General features: G+C 37.4%; 1 protein-coding gene across 1 annotated transcript; it reads left to right on the top strand.

Annotated features, from left to right (window-relative positions):
* Positions 1–1,024: 1,024 nt before the first annotated feature.
* LOC120631029 (sialin) lies at positions 1,025–20,593 on the top strand. The gene is made up of 11 exons (XM_039900422.1): positions 1,025–1,180; positions 6,545–6,759; positions 11,066–11,156; positions 12,300–12,448; positions 13,878–14,025; positions 15,199–15,365; positions 16,064–16,213; positions 17,403–17,535; positions 17,999–18,154; positions 19,675–19,760; positions 20,357–20,593. Exons 1-11 carry the CDS (start codon positions 1,147–1,149, stop codon positions 20,546–20,548), a joined length of 1,521 nt encoding a protein of 506 aa, XP_039756356.1. The 5' UTR covers positions 1,025–1,146; the 3' UTR covers positions 20,549–20,593.
* Positions 20,594–20,854: the final 261 nt, after the last annotated feature.

Here is a 20,854-nt window from a genome sequence, read left to right as displayed (position 1 = left end):
AGTTGCAAGGAAACTAGCCATCTAATAAGATGTATAAATAATATGAATTTCCCGTTCGATTCCCGGCAGGGGCAATCAGGGAATTTACCTTTTCTCTGGTCTGATCTGGTGAGAAGCTTTGACCGTGGCTAGATGAGATTGCAGTCAAGGGTCAACTTTAAAAAATTAAATATCGTTCATATTACAACACACTATGTAAAATATAATTGCTGTTTCGTTTAATTACCCTAATAATGGGAAATGTTTGTATACTGGTAATACTTTTAACACTTAGAACAATAGTATCAGAAAAAATCTAAAAACCGGAGTTGGTAAACTAGTTCCAAACCATCGCCGGTTATAATAACTACAGAGAAATAATATAAAACTCAACAACTTTCCTTGAAGCTCTATAATCATCTTTCTTCTACGAGACAGAATGCCTGTACCCATGAGTGGGACATTAATAGGTAAAAACGCTACCAAAAGATGTATGTAGCGCAAACCTCTGTTAGTTTATTGTTTTAAAATTAGTGGATTTTTTATTCTTAGTTTTTGATTCCTCTTTGTTCAGAACGCACTGCAGACTACCGATCTAGGTATACTCTAAGATCATTGTACCTATATGTTACCACTAAAAATATGAAAATGAACAAAGAAAAGTCAAAGGACGTTCTTAATTAAACAAACAAAAGTAAATGATGTTAATAACTACCGAGTATCGATATTATTATTTCAAATATTTATAAAGAAATTTTGATGTATGAATTCATATAAATTAGAATAGTTTGTTTCATTTAATAGAAATCTTTTCATACCACAAACAGGTATTTTCACCGCCCAATTTCATTGATCCTGATAAGTTCTGAAGGTCACCTTGAAAGAGCGGGAAAGCTCAAACAGGCGACTGAAATCGTAAGCATGATTTTGGGTGCATGCACGCTGGCACGTTGCACCGCGTAAATATAAGAGAAGCGATAAAAAGGATTTCATAATGTTGCGTGCGTTTTAACTGGAATAGTCTTTGCCAGTGACTGTTCCCGTAGATATTTTAAATTCAGAATTTTCCGTTCACGCTCAAGATTGGACGCGTGCATTGAACTATTGTAGTGTAATTTATCTAATAACATTGATTGTTTTTAAAGTTTTGCGCAATTATTAGTGGAAATGGATGTGCCGGCGAAAGGAAATATTTTGGGGCGTAAGTGTTTTTTGAATATGTATTTCTATTATTGATATTTATGAATGGTAAATTTTATTATCCTTATTTTTATAAGTTTTATGCGGTGGAGGGTTAGATCTACTGTTAACTTCTGTCTTTGTAATGTCACTTCATACTTACCTCAAATTTCTCTGTTAATAGTAGTCTTCAGAGATGAAAAATGGAACTTCTTTAACAGGAATATCGCTCACATTTGTGATTATTAATTAGTAAACAGTAGAAACATACCTACAAAGAGTCGTTTTAAAAGTACAGTAAACACTAGGAACATTCCTAAGAAAAAATATATATATTTTTTTTAATTTTCGACTAGATAATAGCAGCCTATACTAGACTGCTATTATTTGTTGTGGCTGTGTTAAGATGTAAGATTAGTAATATTCGTGGATGGAGTTGTTAATTTTTAAAGCAATACCTTCTTATTTCTCTGTTGCGAAATTCTCATAGATTTTTTTATTTATTTAGTAGCTTTTCAAGGAAAACAAACAGTAGCACTATATTACGCATAAATGTAATGCCGTATTTTTATATCATATACACCAATGAATTTTCCACAACTTAGGTAAGTGTAGACTATAGATACCTCCTTGGTTATGGCGACTGGCTAAAACCCCACGGTGCAGTGGTCCGACATACCGCCTGAAGCCTGAAGCCACGAAATAGTGAATATATAGCTTATATAAATTACAGTAAAAATCTACCTTATATACTTACTGTGCCACGAAAACGCTTTCGCACACAACAGCGACCCCGTTAAATTATTCAACACGCCCGTAGTTGTAGCTTTTATTTTAAATTTAACAAATTAATGATATTAAAATGTAACAATCTTACACAACTGCACAATCTTAACAATCTTACAAAAATCGACTTTATTGTCAAATAAAGTCGATTTTTCTTTCTCTCTTCTTTTCTTTCAATTTGCAATGTGCATTAGAGATAAAATAGCGATTTATTTAAGTGTTACTTCTGAAAAAAATATACCTAAGCTTTTTAGGTAGGTACCTATATTTCAAAATTAGCAGTTGCCTTCGTTCTTCGTCGGCGTTATAACGGTTTTTACAAATCCCGTGGGTCGTTTTCTTGGATAAAAAGTTGCCTATGTTACTCTCCATCATTTCAAGTAACTCTTTGCTAAGAATCAGGTCGATTGGTTTCTTAGTTACGGCATAAAGTAAAAACAAACAAACACACTTTCACACAATGGGAAAATAACAATATATTTTTTGAAAAAAACTGGTTTGTTCTGACATTGTATATAGGTATTTCGTTTAAAAAATATATATCTGTAGTTTATGATCCCTAATATAATCAATGACCAAACCTAATGTAATAATTTTAAATACTAACAAATGAGTATATATTGTGTTGATGTTGGAAAAGAGTTACTACTGAGTTTCTTGCCGGCTCTTCTCTGTAGAATCTGCTTTCCGAACCGGCGCGGTGGTAGAGTCACTAAAAACATACTTGATTCAAAAGCGCTTATAAAGTAGGCCTACTTGAAATAAATGAATTTGAATTTGTCAAATCGAAACATCATAGTTTAAACTCTATATTAATTGACACAAACATAAGAGTTAAAACTCTATCATCATCCGCAGCCCAGTAACGTTCCACTGCTGGACAGGAGAGACGGTTTAAAAACATAGAACCACCACGCTGCTTTAATATGGGTTTGTGGGTTTAACGACTGTTATTATCAAAAGTGATTGATAATAACCGGGACTCAAAATTGTGCCCGAGCCACGGGTGTTGACACCGCCAATTTCCTAACTGCAGGTTGGTACTAAAAAGTACCTGACAATTTATGGCCCGACGCAGGATTTGAATCCAGGTCCTCGGAATCTTTCTGACTCCAAGGCCGTGGGTTCCATTCCCACAACTGTAAAATGTTTGTGTGATGAACATGAATGTTTTTCAGTGTCTGTATGTTTATATTTATTTTATTAGTATTCCGTAGTATATTCATTTATTTATTGTACCGGCATGAGTTCTTTTTCAAAAAGCTCCTCTATTCTACTCCTGATTTTTTGGGTAGATTCGGCCGTGACTAGTAACCACCCCCTGCGACTGTGAGGTGCCGGCAAGCGATTTAGAGTTTCGTTTCGATACGCCGTGAATGTCGGAGCGGCGCATGATGGGCGTATGGATTTATTATAACTGCCATACCCAAGGTTAGCCCGCTACGAGCTTTAACTGCATCATCACTTACCTGTACCTACTGCAATAGGTAATCATTTGACGATTCGGAGGGCTTAAAAGTGGGTAGATGATTTGGTACACTGACCTGGTTACCAATTTTTAGAGGTATTTGTCCTGAGTTCTAACTCAAAAACGGTTTAATCTCGAAACTTTCATCTTTTGTAGTACTATTTTATTTATTTTTATTTATTTATTAGCTTTTCAAGGGAAACAAACAGTATAATTATACATAAAAGTAATGCCGTACTTTTGTATCACATAGACCAATAAAGTTTCCACAACTTGGTTATACATATAACACGATAACATTAACCACAATTGCTTAGGAGTAAGTACCTAGCAAGCAATTATTATACAAAAAAAAGAAAAAATAATGATAATGTAAGTAAAACAAAAATGAAAAATAAAAACTTTAAAGCTATAGTACTTATTTTGTCAAAATAAATTTTCTAAACGTGCCAATTTTGACATTAAAAATGTCCGTCTCACAATATTTGTTGTTAATATGAATGTCATTCATATGCTGTGGTCAAGCAATAATTATACAACGTGTAACCGAATTACGAAATAACGTTGAAGGATGCATGAGTATACTTCATAAGGAATCATCCTGCATAAATATAAAATCAACAGAAGCTTATTTATTGTGCCCTACAAACGAATTCAAGTGTTTACATATGAGAAGAGCGATACGCGCATAGTACCTACGCTACGCGACGCGTAGGTACCTAATAAAGTGACAGTTAATTTTGCATGTGATGTTAGGGCTCTATCTGATTTCCTTATACTTTACTTAACTATTAGGTTTTCGGTTTCACAGATAAGAAATATTATTTCGGGTTTTATTTACACGTTGTATATTTGACTTAGGTATTTACACAATTTCTTCCTTGTATTATTCATCATAGCGTGAGATCTATATATAGAATATGCATTAACGTAAAATCTACCTAAATATGTGTCATGGTTATTTGCTTAATTCCAAGAATGTGTGACGTCCACAAAAGTTCAATAGCCCCGAAAACCGGTCACTACTATTAAACATCTGTCCCTTATCGTAGAGTTTAAATTTAGAAAAAATAGAGTAAATACATCTAAATCCTATGTGTGCCCATGAGGATAGATTACTGGATGTTTATTTGTCCTTTTATTTAGTTCCAAAGATTAAATTAAATTTAACATGAAATGGAACAGGAAGTGCACAACGACAACTTTAAATCTCAAAAGAGATTTCTTCCAGAAGTCCTTGAATGTGAGAAAAAATTTACGAAAACGGGTACTAAAAGCGGTAATAGCCCAGTAGGTCGGACTTCGACTTCAAATTGGGGGGGACGAGTTTCTAATCCCAGCACGCACTTCAAACTTTTCTAAGTCATGTGTTTAAATAAAGTTAGAGGTGCAATTTAATCATTTGCTTTGAACGGTGAAGGAAAACATCTTGAGGGAACCTACATGTTTGAGAGTTCTCCATAATGTTCTCAAAGGTGTATGGAGTCCACCTATCCGCACTGGTGCCACGCCGAACCTGACTACGGCCTTAACCCCTTCTCAGTGTGGGAGAAGACCCGTACATTGTAGTGTGCAGTCATCTTCATCAACATCGCATGATAACACGTGATGATGATGACTTAAAGAAATTATTGATACTTTAAAGTCAATTTTCATTGCAGATTCTTTGAAAAAGTTTAGGTGTAAAATTTATATATTCATATGGCGTAAGGTATCATGAGATTGTACGGCTTCCCGCGGGAGTCTTCTCCACTTTTAGCGGTTGGTAGCGTGTCGGAAGCATTCCACCACAGCTGTCTTAGTCAACAATTTCACCGTACCTATCCAACGAGTAGGCGACCGCCCTCTTGCTAATAGAGGTTTAACAAACTGTTTTTTGGGATTTCGCCCGTTCAGGTGGATATAAGACTTAATCGACAGACTTCATGGATCCAATTTATAACCTCTTTGCAAAATATACAGCCAAAATGCTCATGATTTTAATGAAAGTGCCCAACTGCCTGAATATGTTCCAACAGAGAAATTTTACACATACCATGTATTTATATTACAGCTAAGTGAATATATTAGGTACCTTAACCACGTAATTGCGTAGTAATTCTAAGATAATAATAGTAAATAAGTTGTAGTGTATATATAAGTATTAGTTTACTATGTTTTTTCCTTATTGTCTCCTGTTGTGAGAAATCAATTGATATACTTATTACGCAATAAATAGGTACTTGCCTACATAATAATAATAATATCGCAATTTATAGAGACGTAACTACGGTCTAACGTTAAAAACATGGCATAGTTATGTAGTGTTTTTTCACGCTTTGACATTTATAAGGTGTTGTCGGTTGAAGAGTCACAAAATAATGATTGCGACGTTATGCCACATTGATGTGCAAGGCCTTTTATCTGTTTACTACATATCAAGTAAAAATGTGACATATTATATTTAGTTCGCGTTTCACTTGATAGTATACATTTTTAAATAAAAAAGAATTATAAAAATCGGTCGAAATTTAACAGAGCTATGAAGTGAAATTTATAAAAAATTACAGCCCATTTCCCGGAGGAAACTTATTGTTTATATGGGATAAAAAATATCCTATATGTTGACCCGGTATATAAGCTAAAACTATACCAAATTTTATTTAAATCCGTTCAGTAGTTTTCACGTGATGCCCGGACAGACAGACAGACAGACAGACAAAAATTAAATAAAAATCTGTTTTGGACTCAGTGTCGATAATGAAGCATCCCCCGGTCAAAATTTTTAAAATATATTAAATGTACAGAAATCTTCCAGTTACAGTTTTATTATAAGTATAGATTGTAAACTGTAAAATGATGTTGAAAAAGAGCAATCTTCGAACCGGTGGTAGAGTCACTACAAACAGACTGACTTGACGCTTCAAAAGTGCTTATAAACTTGAAATAAATGAATTTAGAATTTTTGAAGACCTGTTACCTTGGCAGTGTTTTTCCCGATAGATAGCTTTATAGGTATATTAGTTCAATAGGGTAGTGGATTCGTAATTTACTAATCAGTTTAAGAAGACGGTTCTCTCGCATATACAAAATATGATGTTTTAATTTTATTTATTAGGTACTCAAATATTTTCTTAAATTTTCTTTTTTCAGGTTTCGTCTCAGCCCGCTACATTCTCGCGGTGCTGGGTTCTATCGGCATGGCGATAGTGTATGGGTTGAAAGTTAACCTATCGGTCGCTTTGGTGGGCATGCTGAACCATACAGCCATTAAGATGAATGAACAGAAGTCTGACCATGGCAGTCATAATGTTACAGTGCGTGCTGAAGTGGAATGCGAACCTCCAACAAGCTCTGGGCATGCTAAGGTAAGTTATAGATACAACACGTCTGATTTAACTGTTACAAATCTTGCAAAAAGCGATCGACTTTACTAGGTAGACTGGCTACAGTAGAGTTATTTTAGAGTTCATTGTTCATAGCATCCGGTTTGGTTATGTGAATGATGTCGGAAGTATACACAGTTTACATAGTTTCTCTGACCTATTTCAGCTACGTATGTCAATCTCCAGCAGGGTTAGCACGGGCAGGAGACAAAAATGATATACCCCGATTATATCCACTGACAAGGTATTTAATTAACGTGTCCACCTGCTAAAGCGAGGGGCACGAACAGGAGAAGTTTACTCCCGTTTATTATGACGCATATATTATTTGGATATTATTTCTACTTGTGCGCCAGTGCTCTGAGGGTTGATAAAGCTGTGGGAGGAGATCAATTGTTATTCTTTCTCCGGGGATAAAATTGTATCCTGCCCATGATAGCCGTGCAGGGAGATTTTCCTACTACGCGGGAGATATTAAAAAAAAAAATACGACACTACACACATCGCCATCTAGCCCCAAAGTAAGCGCAGCTTGTGTTACGGGTGCTAAGATGACTGATGAATATTTTTATGAATAATGTACATAAATTATAATACACAAATATAAACACCCAGGACCCTGAAAAACATACCTGTTCATCACACAAACATTTTTCAGTTGTGGGAATCGAACCCACGGGCTTGGACTCAGAAAGCAGTGTCGCTGCCCACTGTGCCAATCGGCCGTCTATATTAAAGTGCACGAATGTGTGCGAAAACGCACCACACTCACGAATGCGTGCGAAAACGCACCATACGCACGAATGTGTGCGAAAACGCACAACACGCACGAATGTGTGTGTGGTGCACTCTTTTTCCTCGCTCTCATAGTTCGACACGATCGTAAAGCTGACAGATTTGCGTACCCTCCGACAAGCTCCGACTACAAAATAATTTTCGTGACATCGGCACAAAAACAACATACTTTTCGCATTTCCCAGGGGCTTTTCCATTTAAATATCTACATTATAATGTCTGGCATGCGCAAAATAACACGCAAATCTTTATATAGCGATATGGGACGATCGTAAATTGCTGAAACGTACGTTTATTTGTATCAATAAAACGGGGAGACCAATGGAGGTTATATCCAAATACTTGTTGTTGCCCGATATTATGACGTGCATTGCTACGCTATTCTCTGGCCCCCGAACTACCACGGCACTATAATACATGTCTATCCTTTGCTTCGTGAAAAACAAAAACAAATCTATCTATGACGGCCGAGTGGCGCAGTGGGCAGCGAACCTGCTTTCTGAGTCCAAGGTCATGGGTTCGATTCCCACAGCTGGAAAATGTTTGTGTGATGAACATGAATGTTTTTCAGTGTCTGGGTGTTTATCTGCATATTATAAGTATTTATATGTATTATATTCATAAAAAATATTCATCAGCTATCTGAGTACCCATAACACAAGCTACGCTTACTTTGGGGCTAGATGGCGATGAGTGTATTGTCGTAGTATATTTATTTATTATTTATTTATTTATCACACGGAAAAAGTTCTTTCGCAATTAAAAATATTCTTTAACTAACTATGTAACTATTCCAGACTATACAAACATGTAACGTACTCGCTCTTCAAGGTGTAAGGAATAAGCTTAGTAAAAATCGAATTCGTTTCTGTTAGTTGTTACAAAAAATTAAAAATATGACAATACAAACACAAAAAATCACACATTTTGGAAAGAATCAACCAAAATGATATTATAGACAAGTTAGGTTATATGAGCTGCCTAGTGAAAATCGATTGGTGAAGGGTAATGTATGCATGGGACTGGGAGTCTTCTTTGAAAAGGCGTTACTTAAGAACGTATATAAATGGACAAGAAGTACTTAGGTATACCTAAATTCAACAAAAAAAAAAATTGGTTGTCTGTAAAGTCGGCTTACTGACGATAGTTGAACGTGACAACGTCGTAAAAAAATACTGTTGGAATGGTTGCATTTTTAAAAAGAAAATTTTTATTTTATTTGTTTGATAGATATTATCGTTGCTATAAACAATTGCCACCAAATTCACTTTTCACTGCACTTCATCCTGCCGAAAACATGTGAATGTATTATTGTATAGAAGCTGTCCACGCGGACGCATCGCTCACTCAAGTAGGAGAGAGACAGATGTCGAACGCGGAGGCCGACTGTGCCCCTTCGTCGCTCGTTCCACGCTCTCGCTTGGACTTCAAGCCTTGAATGGAACGCCTCAGAGCGAGGTAACGCCGCATACTTCATGTTTGCTTCATGCGTGCAGCCGGCTCCATCGAATTATAAGACGTTGTCACGTCAATATACTTAATTTTTTGGAAGTAGTAAGATAGTAGCTTTAAGGGTTGCAACCGGCGAGATGCAAAAGCTCGCCATGAGAAGAGCCCCAGGGCGTGACATCGGGGGGAACGGTAGGACAAAATATACTGATTCCGTTATATGTATACCGACTTTCATACTTGTCAGAGGTAGTTGTCATTCAAATAAACTTCAAATGGATTTCGGTGTGTATTTAAAATTCTTAATGGAATTTTGGATCGATTCCAAATCTCAATTTGCATTGTGATTTTGTGTTTGGGAATTAAAACTATAAGGCTTAGCACAAAATGAAGTTAACAGCATTAAAACATTTCATTACTTTAACATATTTTCAGCTCCCTAGGTATAGTAGTTCAAAGTAACTAATTAATACCTTATGGCCCTAGGGAAATCACTGACAATTTAACCGTCATCATTGTAACGATAAGATTATACAATGTAAAGGACTTTCTTTCCCTTGGGCCTCTGTTTTTTTGACCGAGTTTTGTAACTTAATAACGCTACAGTTCAACCTTATAATACTATTTTTAGAGCGACCCAAATATGTGCGCCAAGAAATCGGACGTAAACCTAAAGACCCTAATAGGAGGCCTAAATGTTAACTAAGAATAACATCGTCTTGATACAGGCATTGCGGACGCAGCTATAAAGCAGCTATATAGCATAAAATGGAAAAATTCCCCTCCAATACGAGCTATATAAAACAGTTTGGGTAGGCAGTGCTTTTGTGCATGTATGAAATGCACTCCACTGGCGGACGTGTATTTAAGGTTACCTATTCTAGCCGTAAGCTGCTATCGCTTGGATCATTATTTTTCATTTTGCATCTATATTAATATAGTGGCGTTAGCCTTAATTTGATCCATTCAGGTCAATGTATTCGGAAGTGATTTTTATTGAGTTTGATTATTTTACAATCATTTTCAATCACAATGATGGTGGTCAGAAATATTATTCTCTAAATTAACGAGTGTGACTGTTAACGATGTTTAGATGTATGGATGTTTTTTCAGAGTTTATAGAAAAGTCCTATTATTCATATTAATGACTACGTGAAAAACGCACAATAAAACGATAAAAATGCTTGGGTGTAAATTATTGCTCTAACTAGGTTTCTACTTTAATAGTTTTAAGTGACAAGTAAAAAAAACAAAAGGCTTAGTTTGTTGTGGGCTTCTTCTTAGACCAGGGCGCGTTTAGAACCCTCGTAGCTTTAGTTTTCGAATGACGAATTTAGTTATCGCCATCAACTCACTTCTATGTTATATTTGTCATGCAATGTACGCATCAACAGTGCCATATATAAGTGCCTATTGAATAAAGAAATATTTGACTTTGACTTTGAGTTTCAGGCAAGCAATGCAGCTAAACGGATAAAACAAAATGTATACTGGTACTTTAATGGTTACACAAGATATTTTCTAATTCGTTATTTTCAAAAACAGAAATTCCGAAAAGTGTCTGTTATTCAGGAAATAAAAAATTATGAATCCATAGGCTTTTGGAAACCGGAACTAGGATTGTGCTGTTTACGTTTTACGCATATGCGAAAACAACTACACGATTGAGAGCGTACAAATATTTTATGGATTATGTTTGGGACTATCTACGAATAAAAGTTTTTATGGCGAATGCAACGACGAACTCGATTAGAGAATAACAACTCTGTTGTCGCAAATTCGAGCACAGATTTGTTATTCACGCAGCCTGGCGTGATTTGCGTGATTGTTTATTTATAGAACACATTTCTGTTCCATTCAAGATATTTACGATGGTCGAATAATCCGTAAATGAACTAATAATAAAGCTGAAAAGTTTTTTATTTGTCTAAACGTCCTCGGAAATACCAGTCGGAGTACGATCATAAGGATAGGCACTTGCGTTATTAGTGTCAACTGAGACTGTACGATATATAGCTAATATTTACTTACTGTTTCTTTCCAGGAGGCAGATGGTCCATTTCTCTGGTCATCCGAAATACAGGGAATCATACTCAGCTGTTATTTCTGGGGATATTTCGTCTCGCAGATTCCCGGTAAGATAAGATAAACGATTATTTTTACTTGATCATATTGTTAAGCCTTAATTGCGTTGGTGGATTTGCAGTCGTGGCTGCCCTACGCCCCTGTCCCGGAGCCTTAGAATTTTTTACCCTTTAAGTACTTTGAGTTATTTCTCGAACGGGGTAGGAAATCATCTTGAGGAAACCTACATGACTGAGAGTTCTCCATAATGTTCGCAAGGAAGAATGTTCTCAAGAAGTCCAACAATACGCACTGGGCCAGTCCTCACCCTTCTCACTGAGATGAGACCTGTAGTGGACCGGTAGTGGCTTGACGATGATGAGGATAATGACTTAAGCAATGAACGATTGTTAACTTAAGAATCGTTCATTTTTTTTTATTATTTAGAATACTTTATTGCACAAACTTAGAAACAATACAAAAACACACACAAGAAAACAAAAAAAAATAAGTAAAATTAAAAACAATTTAAAGAAAATAATAATAAAAAAGTTAAATACAGTTGTGTGCACAGGCGGCCTTATTGCAAAAGCAATCTCTTACAGACAACCCTTGGTGAAAGTAATAATAGAAAACAAGAGGGACAGTGCATCAATGAAACATACACAGGCAAGAAAAAAAAAAAAAATATACATTGTAAAGTTAACATCTGAGGATGCTCCTGTGTGTCGGAGCGTAACGTGCGCAGAAAGAAGTTCCTTTGCCGAAAATATGTTTGGTGTGGAGTACAAAGATTAAGAAAATTATATATTGCATCGTACAGATTCTCCTGCTTTTCGCGGAGTATAGCAAATAAAGCGATGTATTTCATTTTATGTAAAAATATTGTATGTTTTAAAATTTATATATCGTTTTTCTTTTTAACATCTGTGTACCAGTTCACCTTTAGGGGTTGCCTGAAAGAGATCACTTCCAGTGATGAGGCCGTTCTTACGCCCAATTAGATCATACGTTTTTTTTTTATTATTCTTTACTACTATCATTTATTATTTTTCTTTTTTTTTTTTAAATTATAAACAATGCTTAAAAATAAATAAAAAAACTATTAAAAATTTATAAAAAAAAATTATTTTTTATTGTTAAGCTTTATGTTCATTGTATATCATACAATTCCGCAAATTAAGCCAGCTTCATAAAATCAAATGATTTTTAAGGTGCCCGCATATCAGAGTTGTTCTCTGCAAAATGGGTTATGTTCTTCAGCGTGTCAATCAACGTTGTGTGCACGCTTTTTACACCAGTGATGGCCAAAGCTCATTATGTCGCCGTGATTATTATGAGAATTGGAGAAGGGATTGGAGGGGTAAGTTGTTTTATGAATATTGTAGAAGGATTTACAGAGGTTTACGGAGGTTAAACCACGCCTCTGGTAAAAAAATCCCTTGTATTCTACGTTCCTAATCGACGATCGAGACCCTATCCTATAACTCTGTAACAAATTTGAGCTTTAAAACTAGGGAGATAAGTTCCATTTTACTCTACCGTAACAGCGTTTTAATTCTAGAAAAAAACCTTACAATTGCTGGCTTATCCTATGTTGTTCTAAAGTCTTGTCTTATAATGTAAACCGTTATATTTTTGTTATCTTTAGTGTACCTACAGTTTATTTCCTACTTTGAAAGGAAAATTAAAACACACCTATATTTAAAGAATATCTCATTTGACTCGAGTTTGTTATTATTTATTCGTTTCGTTGTTTTACTAGTTTATTTTTAAAACATACTTTACACTAAAATGTAATGAAAATATTATTACTATCTCGACAATGCCTTATACCATAGCCTAGTATCGAAATTTCAAGAACTTACGTCGATACATCCTATAGTTTTAGCGGGTAAGTAACGTTGTACTGGAGTCCCTAGGGGCTTTTATGATTTGAATAAGGAACATCGCGCACGGCGTATCAGAATAAAATCTGTTCATTCTAATATTGCTATCTCACTCAAGCGTGTATAGCGTCCCTGTCACTCATCAGAGCCTATGAAACTCGAACCATAGAATATAGATTGAATGATTTTTTTCATTGCAAATTCATAGAGATACAGATACAATAGAGGTAGAAGGTACAATTTGGCGGCCTTATCGCGATCTCTTCCAGGTTACCAAAGGCATATGAAAAAATGTGGTACGGTCAGGTACGCGGTAGATTCAAAAAATTCAAAATTCAAAATTCATTTATTTCAAGTAGGCCTAATACAAGCACTTTTGAAACGTCAAGTCTGTCCGTGTGTAGTGACTCTACCACCGGTTCGGAAGGCAGATTCTACCGAGAAGAAGCCGGCAAGAAACTCAGCAGTTGCTCTTTTCCAACATCAAAAATTTACATTTTATATTTTAACATTCATTTTTCTATCTTGTGAGAGATGAAAGCGGAGCCGGATGCTTCCAAGCAACCTTGTCATTAAAGATTGTAAAAAAAAATCCTTCCAAGACTTGTTTTTATTGCCTCGCAAGGTGTGAAAACTAGATTCGACTCATTCGATAGCTGCCTTCGCGCCCTGAAACTCTCGCTACGCTCAGAATTCTAAATGCAACACCATCGCTACACTGGGGATTTACTCTAAAATCCGTCGTTCGCTTGTGATTTATCCCAGCCCCCGGAGCGTAAGAAATTGCTTTACCCCCTAGAACAATCCACTATTACATTATAAGACAAGTTAGATGGAGTTTAATTCTTTTCGGACACGAGTTACGTAAACTGCTGTCACATCACAACACTTTGTTTCTAATAGGGTGTAACATTTCCGGCAATGCACGTTCTGTTATCGAAATGGGCACCGCCAGCTGAGCGGAGTGTGATGGCAGCGCTAGTATACGCGGGGACTTCCCTGGGGACCGTCATTTCTATGCTGATGGCTGGAGTACTGACAGCCAACCTTGGTAAGTTGCGGAATGATCATTATTATATCAACCCATTACCGTGTAAACTGAACCTGTAGGTAAAAGCTGCCTGAGAAGACAATTTAGTTACTCGTTTTGGTGATTACAGATTGTGTATAAAAGTCTTCGAGGCCAGAGTTGTTTATTTTTGTGTGAGCATTTTTGATGAGGAAGGCCTATCTGATAGTTCTCTATCCCTGATAGTTCTTCATAACGTCCTCAAAGGCTTGTAAAATCTACCAATCCGCACTCTCCATGGGCTAGCGTAGTGGAATACGCCCAACCCTGGTCTGTATGCTGTTTATGTATTAGTATGTAGATTTTTGTATGTATGAACTAAATTGTGTACCCTACCTATTCGTTTTTCTTTTTCGTTTTCCTAATCCTAAGGTTGCCTGGCAGAGATCGCTACTTAGCGATAAGGCCGCCTTTTGTATCCTGTTTCATCCTTCATGTGTTTATTCTTTTTTTTGTCTCGTTTTTCTGAGTGGTGTACAAATAAAGAGTATAAATAAATAAATAAATAAAATAAACCCTGACAAGTCAAATGAAGGAGGCATCCTTATGTGGTTGATATTCCATCAACACGCACGAAACGTTTTTTAATTCACGTTTCTGTTACGTAGCGCTAGAATGTGGAACGGCCTCCCGGTAACTTGAGTACTTTCAAGGCAATAGTGAATAGTATGAAAATTAAGCTTAATTTGCTATTTTCCGCGAAAAGCAGGAGAATCTGTATGGTGTAATTTATAATCAAATTCGTCTTAACAATTATTCATTTTAAAGTCAACATCTTGAATAATTGTTGTTTACAATGAATAATTATTTTATTCAAAATTATTAGTTGTAAAGTCAACATCTCCTGAGGATGCTCCAGTTTCGTAGCGAAACATGCGTAGAGGGTACATTGCCGAAAATATTTGAAGAGTTTATTAATTATACCATACGGTTTCTCCTGCTTTTTGCGGAGTATAGCTTAATTTGTATAATATATCATGGATTTCCGCAAAGTAACGCCTGCTTCTATCCAATAAGAGTGAATGGGCTTTTTCTAGGCAAGCTTGCTGCAATCTAGACCGCATTGCTTTCTAACAGGCATAATTGTCGTCTAGCGTCTGGCCTATCGTTAGTAGTTACCGGTAATGGGTTGACGGTGAATCTCCATGTGTTCAGGATGGGAGAGCGTGTTCTACGTTATGGGTGGCCTGTCGTGTCTGTGGTGCGTGCTGTGGGTGTGGCTGGTACAGGACTCCCCCCAACAGCAGCCGCTCATCAGCAAGGAGGAGCGGGAACTGATCGTCACTTCCCTGGGGGGGAAGGCCGACGATCATGAACATAAGGTAGGAATAATAATTAATCTTCATCTCATCCTCATCGCACAACCGGCCCACTACAGGGCACGTCTCCTCCTACAGTGAAAAGGGTTTAGGTCATAGTCTACCAGGCTGGTTATCTCATCTTTATTGTGCCCACGACAGCGCACGTCTCCCGCCTCAATGAGAAGGGTTTAGGCCATAATCCAAAACGCTGGCCCATTTATGTATATCTTATCTTTATCGTGCCCACGCAGGGCACGTAAAAATTGCTGGCCCATTTATCTTTATCTCATCTTTATCGTGCCCACTACAGGGCACGTCTCCTCACACAGTGAGAAGGGTTTAGGCCATAGTTCACAAATCTGGCCCACTTATGCATATCTTATCTTTAACGTGCCCACTACAGGGCACGTCTCCTCCCACAATGAGAAGGGTTTAGGCCATAGTCTACCAGGCTGACCCATAAATCTATATTATCTTTATCGTGCCAACTACTGGGCACGTCTCCTCCTACAATGAGAAGGGTTTAGGCCAAAGTTCACAAATCTGGCCCATTTATCTTTATCTCATCTTTATCGTGCCCACTACAGGGCACGTCTACTCCCGCAATAAGAAGGGTTCAGGCGATAGTCTACCAGGCAGACCCATTAGTCTTTTTCTTGTCTGTCCTCTAGTTACTTAGTATTACATTGGAGTTGTGTCAGTACATGTTTTTGTGTCAGAAACTGCCGGTGCCATGGAAAGCTGTGCTGACTTCAGGTCCGTTCCTGGCCATCCTGGTCGCGCACGCGTGCTCCAACTGGGGCTGGTACATGCTGCTCATAGAGCTGCCTTTTTATATGAAGCAGGTGCTCAAGTTCAACATGTCGGAGGTAAGAGGCACGATCGCAACCAACCACGAGTTCATGTAGCCTTAGTACTGAATTTGCTCGCTCGCAAGCGAAGAGTCGTTTTCGAGTGTTAAACGCTGTATCGTCAAAGGAAAATGGACCTAATGCCACTAGTGTTACAGTCGCAAATCCAGTACTTTTGTTTGATAAACTTTTTAGTCAAAAGCCCGAGCTAAAGAGTTGTAGGCAAATTTGAGTTTTAACTCAAGTACATAGTTGAGAACATATCTACATATACTACGTGTAACTGAATTACGAAATAAATTGAAGGATGCATAAGTTTATTCTGAATGCTCTCTGGTGCGACAAAGACATGCGGCTAAGCGATTTAGTGTTCCGGTGCGATGTCGCGTAGAAACTGATTAGGGGTATGACTGCCATACTCCCTAACAGGTTAGCCCGCTACATTCTTAGACTGCATCATCAATGAGATTGCAGTCAATGACTAACTTGTAGGGATGTCGAACGCTGCCGAACGCGGAAGCCGATTCGTCGAGTCGCTCGTTCCGCGCTCTTGCTTTTTTTATGTTTATAGACGAGCGCTTGACCACAATCACACCTGATGGTAAGCGATAAATCTCTACACTGACGGCAATAGATAAAGATAGACCTCGGAAAGTCAGTAGATAATAGCCAGATAGTCAGTAAATTTAAAAATTTAAATTTAATTTACGCTTTCGTTTTGGTAGCATTAAATTTGACCAGATTGGCGTCTCCCCAATCTGACACCTCATTTAAGGTCAAATTAATGCGTTCTACCAAAGCCTCTCTATGTCCTAAAATTTCAGCGCCACTATTTGATCTGACGAGCAGCCATCTAAGACAACTCGAAAAGGTCGTCCACTCAGGAAATCTGATATCCAGTTGATGAGACTAGTGGGTATCCCGTAGCTGGGCTTAAAAGGCCTTCATGCCAGACCCGGTCAAAAGCCTTTGATACGTCAAGGGAAACGGCTAGCGCTTCACCACGTTTGCCAATGGTCCAGATGTGAGTGGCATACACTAAAAGATCCTTCGTCGATTACGACGAAAGCCGTACCGCTTGCACTTCAAGCCTTAAATGGAACGCCTCAGAGCGAGATAACGCCGCATGAGTCATGTTTTTTCGTGCGTGCAGCCGGCTCCATCGAATTATAAGACATTGTCACGTCAAAAACTGTGTAATCTGCAGAATGCCGTGGCCACGGCGCTGCCGTTTCTCTCGCTGTGGTTCTTCAGCCTAGCGCTCAGCAAGAGCTTGGACTGGCTGCGCGGCAAGTCCTACATCACCACCACCACTGCTAGGAAGGTCGGCACGCTGTTTGGTAAGTTTATAGTACTAGCTGACCCACACAACTTCGTCTGCATCGAATCAGTTATGATCGGTTTTAATATCTTAAAAAAAAAATCAAGAAACTAATTGCAGCGCCACCTACCAGATCTTTCGTTGGTTCATTGGTTGTGGCGTTAAAGCGTTGTTACGCTCATCCATCCATCCAATCCATAAATCCATCCATCTATCAATCCATACATCCATCCATCCAATCCATAAATCCATCCATCCATCCATCCATCCATCCATCCATCCGAATTTCTTGCCGGCTTCTTCTCGGTAGAATCTGCCTTCCGAACCGGTGGTAGAGTCACTACACACAGACAGACTTGACCTTTCAAAAGTGCTTATATTAGGCCTACTTGAAATAAATGAATTTTGAATGGGCGCCCCCTAACTTGTATTGTGCAAATGCAGATTATAAATAAGTAATAAACTTCTGTGGTGTGGTACAGCGTCTGCGGTGCCGGCTGTTTGTCTGCTCGGTCTGTGCTACGTGGGCTGCAATCGCGGGCTGGCCGTGGCTCTCACGGCGCTAGGCGTCACCGCCATCGGGGGGATGTTCTGTGGCTTTCTGTCCAACCACATCGACATCGCGCCCAACTTCGCCGGTAACTATAACATCTTTATAATTTTTATTTGTGTTTTTATCTAGACTTGGATAAACACTAAATGGTAAAAACACTAATAAAAATTATAAAAAAGCAATGGGTCATCTCTTGTTTCAAACGTGTCTCATTGTAATATGGACCTTTGAAAAAGTAGATCGAAACTGCAACGTTTCCTACTAGATGACGCTACAGTCACTATAAAACTGATGTGAAAGGCATATACTAATTTCGGCATCCACGTAGGAGAGCCGTAGCTTAATTGGAGAAAGCGCTCAGCCACGATTGCGAGAGTCGCAGGTTCAAATCCTGTCGGTTCCGAAAATTTTTATATGCATTTTTAATTTATAAAACTATAACATCATTATCAGCGGCGTGCATAGAGGGTATGCACAGGGTATGCAGATGATTTTTAATGAAGAAAATCTCCAGTACGAGTTATAAAAAACTTGAGGATAGGCATTGTAAAAGTTATAAAAAACTTACCCGTATTTGTAACTCGTACTGGAGATTTTCTTCATTTTATATCATCTGCATACCCTGTGCATACCCTCTATGCACGCGACTGATCGTCATCATTCATAATTCGTTTGAAGGAAATTGCATACAATTCTACAATAAACTAACCATTGACATCTTGGAGATGTCTCTTAAAAAGTTCAAAATTTTGTATTAAACATAAGCTTATAGAAAAGTCCTATTATAGTATAAAGGACTACGTAATCGATAAAAAAGCTTGGGTGTGAATTATTGCTCTTCTAATAATTTTAAATGACAATGTGAGATGGTTATAACAAAAAAAAAACACCCGGCTTAGTTTGTTGTGGGCTTCTTCTTAGACCAGGACGCGTTTGAAAACCTCGTAGCTTTAGTAGTAAGTTTACGAATATGGTTATCGCCATCATCTCTCTACCGTGTAACTCTCTCATTGTCATTTAAAATGATTAGAAGAGCAACCTGTTAAAAGTTTCCACCCAAGCTTTTTTATCGATTACGTAGTCCTTTATACTACAATAGGACTTTTCTATAAGCTGACTTTTAATACAAACTTTGAAATAGTATAGACAATTGACTGCGATCTCACCTGATGGCAGTAGCGTGCGTAGAGTGTATAACACGAGCTACGCGTACTTTGGGGCTGGATGGCGATGTGTGTATTGTCGGAGGATATTTATTTATTTTATTTATTGTTTTATATTTCACAGTTACTTTTGCTTAAGTTTATCATAAACAGTGGCGTGCATACAAGCGTAAAAGCACTGCCTACCCTAAATTTTAATATAATTAATCGCACTGCAGCATTTTAATAATTATAGTACAGATAATTAATATACTCACAGGGTATACAGATGATATTAAATGAAGAAACTCTCCCGTACGAGTTATGAATACTTGAGGATAGACTTTTTATAACTCTTATAATGCCTATTCTTAAGTTTTTTTTTAATTTGTACTGCAGATTTTCTTTAATGGATATCATCTGCATACCTGCCTGATGGTAAGTGTTTGTTGATTGTTTCCAGGTACCCTCATGGCCATGACAAATACAGTGGCAACAATTCCCGGGATCGTTGTACCCATATTCGTAGGCGTCCTGACCCATGGCAATGTAAGTAGCGAGAAAGAAACCATTTCAGTATCTTTAAGTAATTTATATTAAAAAAATATATATGACGGCGCCTCTGACGCGATATTATTTTTAAAAACAATGACGTCAGCAATAAAAATAAGTTTTTCCAAATAATTGTTTATTTCACTTAAATAAAGTTATCACAACAATATAGAGCTCTGCTCGGTTTGGCTACTCGTGCCAGAATGATCCGCAAGACACTGAACACTCTGTATTTATAAAGAACACCCAGGTGGGGTGATAAGCAATCTATTGTTTACAGGTGGTGTACATCAATTAGCTAATGATCTTTAATTATGAGAATAACAATTACAATTTATCTTTAATCAATTTAGTTTTTAGGGTAATCAATTTAGCAACTTCATATGTCGTTGCGCCGATATATATATAAAATTAAAACACCTCAATACGTAATGTTCTTAAAGCGTAATGTAAAATAACAAGCTAGGTCTCTAGGTAGATCATTTTGGTCCTTCGAGCCGGATACGTGCATAAATCATTGTTTGACTGATTTTTATTCATTTGAATCTTTTAACAACCGTTTTATTATTCTAATTTCTTATTCGTGTTCACAGCAAACGATATCGGCGTGGCGGGTGATCTTCTTCGTCACAATCGGTCTGTACGTCATCGAGATAGTTGTGTATACAATATTCGGTTCCGGCGAACAACAGCCCTGGAACAACGTGCCGCAGAACGACGGCGAAAACCATGAGGAGAAACCGCTTAAGAACGAGACTGACAAAAATGACCAAGTTGCAGTTTAAGACCTAGCGTACTATATATTTAATATTTTCAGTGGCGTGCACTTCATACATGCACAAAAGCACTGCTTACCCAAAAATTTAAATATAGGTCGTATAGGAGGATTTTTGTCGTTTTATGCAATTTTCCTGCCTTATGCATATCCTGGTAAGAAACCCTGTGCACGCCACTGATTATTTTTATAATTTTTAAATATTAAATAGAATATAAAATTGCTATCTAGTCTCAAAGTAAGCGTAGCTTGTGTTATGGGTACTAAGATGACTGATGAATATTTTAGAAATAATGTACATAAATACTTATAATAT

The sequence above is a fragment of the Pararge aegeria genome, chromosome 17, assembly GCF_905163445.1.
Source record: "Pararge aegeria chromosome 17, ilParAegt1.1, whole genome shotgun sequence".
NCBI lineage: Eukaryota > Metazoa > Arthropoda > Insecta > Lepidoptera > Nymphalidae > Pararge > Pararge aegeria.
This window is presented reverse-complemented; position numbering and strand designations above follow the sequence as displayed.